Source organism: Limulus polyphemus, unplaced genomic scaffold (genome assembly GCF_000517525.1).
Source record: "Limulus polyphemus unplaced genomic scaffold, Limulus_polyphemus-2.1.2 Scaffold1431, whole genome shotgun sequence".
Classification (NCBI taxonomy): domain Eukaryota; kingdom Metazoa; phylum Arthropoda; class Merostomata; order Xiphosura; family Limulidae; genus Limulus; species Limulus polyphemus.
Genome location: NW_013667041.1, coordinates 289,242 through 296,492, shown reverse-complemented (window position 1 = coordinate 296,492; position 7,251 = coordinate 289,242). Strand labels below are relative to the sequence as shown.

The window sequence follows — 7,251 nt, the reverse complement described above, 5'->3', positions numbered from 1 at the left end:
CATTTTACATGTAACAAAGTAGAAATCCATTGAATAATGGGATGATATTTAAATACTAATAGATTTTTAACTTTATTGTTCATTCCATATTTATATGCTGTAATGTTGATGTGGCGTGTACTTCTACTTCTCACAGCTAGAAGGACAAATTGATGATTGTGAATGCAGTGTAAACACAGTTGACTACTTTAACAACTTGAAGATATATCCTCGCCTCAATAGTCTTCTCTTGAAAGATTTCTTCAGGTTTTACAGGGTGAGAATAAAATAATAATAATAAGTTGAAGCTGTAAAGGGAAACATGGAGATTGTGAAGTGTGTTTTGTTCAGAGTGGAAAAGAGCTGGAGACATGAAAAAAGGTTCCAAATGTAACAACACTTTGCAGTCTTCGAACATAAAAAATAAAGAAAAGAAAATCTCATTTGGTTGACCAAGGTCCTCATTCAATATGCCAAACTCTAAAAAGAGAAATAATTAGATATTATAATTTTACATCAGGAATTATTTATTTAAAACTGTGATTTCTGAAAAAATGAAAGATTATGTCAATAAGTGTTTAAGTTTAAAATTTGTGGGTAGGGTTAGTAAAAAAAAATGGTTTAAAGCAAATAATCAGAAGCTTTAGTGACAGCTGTTGCTTTCTTTGGTTTTGGTTTCAGATTTTTAAACTAAGCTGTAAATAAATGTGTATGCATTTTAACTTAATCACAACACCTGGTTTATCAGGATTTGATTGTAGAATAAGATGGACAAAAGGACTGTAAAATGAAATTTTTCTGCACTGAAACCTATACAAGTTTTAAATATCTTGATTTTTGTGTAGTTGCTAGTGCATTTGCAAGCAATCTTAGATCTGGTAAGATTGATTCAAAAGTTTTGGAAATCTGTTACAAATATTTATATTTGTTAAAATAATGCAATTATGTTGTTTAAGAGACTCAAGATAAGAGTGTTTCCTAGCAGAAGTATTGTTATGACAGCGAAAGTCATGTGACGCTGCTGGCGCTGGTAGCGTGTATGATGAGATTCTGGAATGATCGGGGAAGTCCAAGTGTGTTCAAGATGCCCTCTTCCTTAGTATATAAGCCTGGCAGAGAAAGCCAGCAGGCATGAATGAAGAGAGAGCAGTAGTTACTTTGAGTTTCGTGTAATTTATGATTCTGTTGGTTTTGAGCTAGTGAGCCGTAAAGAGTGAAGTTATCGAGATTGTGAATCTCTGTAATTTATAGCGCGTATTTTAAAAGTTGTTAAGTTTAAAGTGACGAGAAACGTACTGATTGTGGAACTTTTGTGTACTAAAAGTTTGTTTCAAGGAAGAATAAACTGGTTTAATCAAGAAAGGACTTGTATCGCTGAAGATCCTCGGAAATAATTTCTACCGTAAACAAACAAAAAACAGATACGTAACAGTATAAAAGAATCAGAGTGGGCTTAAAGTGAATCAGAATTTAAAATTTTTAGGGGATTACAAAAACTGTTTAACCTCAGAAGCTGGACATATGAGATAAATCATTAGCTGTGGTTTATCAAGAACTATATATGCTTGTAGTCCTATTATAGATATAAATAAGCTTGTAGAACGATTTGCATGATATTATGTTTTGTGTTATTAACATGGGTTAGGTATTTGTCTGGAGAAATGAAATAAATGGCCTTCTGTCAACTTTCCTCTTCATAAAATATACTAGAAAAAACTTTGAAGATTCTTAGATGAATTGAAAAGATATAGAGTAATTATTGATAACATAAATTGTACTCTTGTGTATATATTGTGGTGTATTTCTTTATATAGTATTCCTTCCCTTATTTCATTGTTGATATATATAGGTAAACTTGGAACGTGGATGTCCATTTTGGCCTGATTTCAAAAGATGTACTACAGAACACTGTTCTGTTGAGACATGCTCTGAGGTAAGTTATTCAATAATGAAGTATATGTGTTATAGATAACTATTCTATGTCTACATGCTCTGCATAGAGCTAGGAGACTTAATTGATTAATCGGTATAATTTATTATCTATGAGCAGCGATTACATTGATTAATGTCTTATAAGCTAGTCATTTAACTAAAATTATGATTAATCAATTAATCTCAAGAAAATAATTGTCTAATCAAATTTAGTTTTCTGATTATTTACTGTTTTTAATTATTCCAACTATCCAAGTGATCAAAATATTGCAGGGAATAAAATATTACATTCCTGCATTCCCAAAGGATTTAACTTTGCTGGAGGAATTTCATCTTTTCAGTTGGCTTTCCTGATTGAGAATGAATGGTCCATCCATATCATTCTAGTTATGACCAATGAAAGTGAACACATTGCATGGATTAAATAAAAAACAATTCATGAGGAAATTCAACTTTACATGAGGGAATGTAATCTTCCTGATAGCTTTCCCTTGTGTGAATGTACATTTATTTCATTATTTCTGTCCCTGTATTGCCTTTATTTTTGTTTACTACTAAGTACAAAGCTAAATAATGAAGAGAGGAGGTGCTTCATGATTTGAGAGTTTTGTATTTCATTCCCAATTCTCTGAAGCTGTTAACCATGTCTTTTTTATTGTAAAGCTTACTAAGGCTATCTGCAAATGTCATTAACTTTGAGCTGCCAACTAGAGGGAAGGCAACTGGTTGGTAGCACCAACTGTTAACTATCTGACTAAAGAAGTGTTAAATAAAGTGCAAAATATACTGTTTTTAGATTGTTATTTTACTAAGTTAAAATTACATAACTGAATGTTGTATAAGTAGCTCCAGATCTAGGGGTTTGTTATGTGTGCAAACTCCCCCTCCCCCTTTTTTTTGAGAAATTAATATAAAACAGCCAGATGTCCTTATGTTAATTACCATATAGTACCAAAAAAAAAGAAATATTGGGTGTCAATGTTTTTTATTTGATTGGGCTGTAAGTTACCAGAAAATATTTTTTTTAGGTTTTTTGAAATCAACACAGCTGGAGTCCACAGCAATGCAGTTAAGGCCTCAGGCAATAACCAATTATTTCTGATATAACACAACAATATGAATGTATATTAAATGTTGCCTTGGTACAGTTCCATGCCTTTTCTTTTTCCAGATACTAACAATGTATCTAAACTTTAGATGTTTGTTTCATCAAAGTTGTTATTGTTTACAACACTTGCATCTCTTATAGCATAAAACATACTACAGAATCAAATTTTCATTGTTTAGAAGTTAAAGCTTTCATGAGAATGATTATTTTGGTATAACTGATGGCAAAAATAAGTGAAAATGCAAGTGGCATGACTGTGTAAGTAGTGACTTAAAAAAAATTTAAATTAGGCATCCTGTTTACCAATGCTGTAATTCCTCTTCTAAATATAATTATAAATAATCAAAGCAATTTAAAATTTATCATTAATTGTTTTTATTTTCATATCAAATTCATTGCTAGAATTATAGATAAGCTTTGAAATTGTTTGATTATAACCTGACTGAGATTATATTAATGTTATCTTAACTTTGAATTATTTAGGTTACTTTAGGAACATATGGTCAACATTGATTAATCCCGAATATCATATTATTACAGGGAAAGTCTCTTCTATCATTTAACAAATATGTAAAATTGGGTACAGTTTACACAGCTAACTTTTCAAAAGTTAACTGTAAAAATGAAACATCACTGTAGCTAATGTGGAAAGGTTAAATATTATTGTTACATGTTGGCACCATAATGCTATATTATCTGAATAGACTTTCTAGTTTTATTCTCATTCATTCCTTAATAATTTTCAAACATTGTAAGATAAAGCTATAACTATCAAAAGTTTTATTTTACAAAGTACATTGATGTCATTCTAATTCTTATATTGATTGACATGAAATTTAGTCTACCTGAATAATATAAAAATATAATAAGTATTTATTTTGACTTAATACTCATTAGCCTAATAAATAAAATGAGTTATGACTATTCATATTGGTTGGTTACAAAGTGATTGAGTAACTGTGTAGTAATAATTACAAAATGTAAGGCCCCAGTACTATTGTACACTAGGGGTTCTAGATTCTGTTTAATCTGTTAACTTCTGTGTGTGTGTAACCAAAACACCAATAAGATTCACATGTTGATACAAATAACATAACACTGGATCATCAGACAATTGTTAATTTCTTCAACAGTTTCATGACTTCAAAGGTCATTCTTCAGGATATAATTCTACTGAGAATCTATAACAAAAACATACAAATGTACCATATTGGCCCAATTATAGGGTAATCTTGAATATTAGGCAATCCCCATTTCCCCATTGTCAGAAACTTTGGGAAAGAAAAAAATTGAGTGTCATAATGTCCTTTTCTAGGTTCTCAAAATCAGTATTATAACTGAACATTCTGGAGGTTGATTAGTTGCAAGAATTAGTGATGACCTTGAGTGAACATCTGGGGCACATGTGTAGACGGATGCTATCTGGACATTTAGGAATGCAACAGGCTAGAGTAGGGGAAAGGGGCTTGTGGTCAGCTGCACTTATTAGGGAATATGAATTTTACAGCTTAATTATTAATCCAAAAACATCGCCTTATAATCTGGCCAATATGATAATACTGCGTATTTCTGTAAATTATATAAACGTATAAGAATATGAATAATGCCAAAATTAATTTCATCTAGGATATGATAATAATAACCTGTTTTGATCAGAACCAATCATTAATAATAATATTAGAGAATTGTATGGTAGAGCTACTAACATATGTTTGCATTATTATATGTCTGCCCTCACTCCCCTTCCTTTACAAGGTTAAAGAGTATGCTTCATTTTGACATGGTTTAACATTTTTCCTATACTGCCTCTGTAACTAAGCACATCTTGTATTTTACTTTTTGGTCTCCACTTGTATCAAAATATACTTAAACAGGGGCTAACTTAATTTGAGATCTCAGAAGACAACATGATCAGTTTCACCCCGATTTTTTATATCTGTGCAGTGGGTGATTATGCTGGTCATGTGTAAAAAAAAATGTAGTTCCAATTAAAAGTGATTAAGCTATCATTTCTGATATTAATCGTTATATTTAGAAAACCTGACAATTGTTTTTGTTGTTTTTCGTTTATTTAAACACGGTATTTATAATAATAATTTCTTGTATGTTAGTCTTACATTCTGTTTGGTAGTAATATCTATTTGTTAAATGTATAATTTATTAGTAACTAGCTGACTGCCCATCATAGGATGGTAAATTCTGATTAATCTTTCTTTAAATTAAATATAAGTAAATGTTTTATGAACATGTTCTCTAAAACTTAATTGTTATAGTAACAATACATGTATAAAGAATGTTTATCCTTTTTCTATTAATTCAGTAAAACATCTTTTGTGTATATTTGGTCTTTGATTAGAATTTTGACTGCTGTATATTTTTATGTTCAAACCTTGATAAATCCTTATATATTGAATCATGAAAAATTGATTCTCGAAGAAATATTCCTATACAGTCAAATGACTAATCGTGTGATTTATTAATTGTGATAATAAAGGCAATGGATTTTATGGTGAAGAGCAAATGCATAAATATATAACTTTTTGTAAAAAATGCTTATAAAGTTTTTGATTAAATTAAAAAAATGTCTTACCTATGGTGAAAAACATCAATAACAATGTATTGTAGTATCATCTATAAGGTTAAAAAGATATTTAAGTTATTTTTAAGTTGTAGTCACTGATGTTTATTATGTAACATGATATTAGCCCTGAGTTAATCTGTAATTGTAGTTCTATTTTTTTGAATATTCAGAGAGCTTGTTGTATATATGATAATAAATAGAAAAAGTATATATAATCATAAATAAAATTAACATCTAATCCCAACTTGACTGGGATTTGAACACAAGACTTCCACATGACAGTCTACTGTGATACGAAGTTTTTGTAATCGAATGTTGACAAATAATTCAAATCCCTAATGTAAACTATCAAGTTACAGTTGTTTTACATAATATTGTAATATTTGGTCTAAATATGATGATTTAATAATTAAAAAAAAGTTATAAAAAGCCCCACTCAACTGGTATTTGAAATTGATATTTCTGCTTGAGACAAACCACTGAATCAATTTTAATGTTACCAAAGAGACAAATGTCATTGACAAAGGGAGCATTATTAACAGAGTGTATATATATATTAATTATAACTATATTTTAACAGTTTTAACTCAAGAATATATATATATATATATATATATACACACACACATAGGTATTAGTTATTATAGTGATGTAGGAAATTTGCTCAAAACTTGGTGGGAGAAAGGATAAGTGAAATGTGAATCTCACTATATGCCAGTAATGCCTCATGACAAAAGTAGGGTGTAAATAACAAAAGAACCCCTGAATAACCTCTATTTTATTAATATTTGACTTGCACATTTTTACCTTTTAATAGAATAAACAAAATTATAAATGTTTATGACACTTAGCTGATGTTTAAACTGGTGTGGAGTACAGTTTCAATTATTAGAGGCTCATCAACCCAGCTTGGTCAGAAAACCAAAGATATAAAGTAAGGCCTCTTATAACTTCTTGGTGTGTATATGAAATTTATGGTTTTAAGTCTTTTTTATTTAACTTATCACTTAGTAACTTAAATAAAAGCAATCTGTAATATCATTATCTAACAGTTACTAAATGGTGAGTTAAAAAAAGGACCAACAAATTCCATAAATGTTATAATTATGGTAAAGTGTATACACTTTGTTGCAACAGGTAATTGATAAGTTAATAAATATTTTATTGTTACTAACTGTTAAACAGTAGTTACATTGTATGTACGATACACTTTTATATAGAAAATATAGGATTAAAAAGTAACATAATTATAAGTTACTGTGTCTGAAGTCATTTAATAAAATCTTTTCAGATGAATTTTATTTATTAATTATAACTATTTTAACAGTTTTAACCCAAGAATATTTTTAAATCAATATTTTGACATTTTAGTGTAATTCTTAAAGAAAAATAAAGTTCATATTTTCATTTCTGCACAGTTGCAAAGAGTTTTGCCTGTAAACAAAACAACCCACTTGCTCATTCATTTTTGAATTTTCTGATTATCCCAAGGCATTTTCAAAAGGGCCTGGCATGGCCAGGTGGATAAGGCGCTCGACTCACAATCTGAGGGTCGCGGGTTCGAATCCGCATCCCACCAAACATGCTCGCCCTTTCAGCCGTGGGGGCGTTATAATGTGATGGTCAATCCCACTATTCGTTGGTAAAAGAG

The 7,251-nt window shown here is 29.8% G+C and overlaps 1 protein-coding gene across 1 annotated transcript in view; it reads left to right on the top strand.

Moving 5' to 3' along the window:
* Window positions 1-109: 109 nt before the first annotated feature.
* The window catches only part of LOC106463530 (ERO1-like protein alpha), a gene marked incomplete at its 5' end in the record, with an annotated part of 37,684 nt that continues 30,542 nt past the window's right edge, over window positions 110-7,251 (top strand). The window contains 2 exons of the mRNA XM_013923574.2: window positions 110-256; window positions 1,829-1,912. Coding sequence (XP_013779028.1) covers window positions 110-256; window positions 1,829-1,912 — 231 coding nt within the window. The remainder of the gene's footprint in view (window positions 257-1,828; window positions 1,913-7,251) is intronic.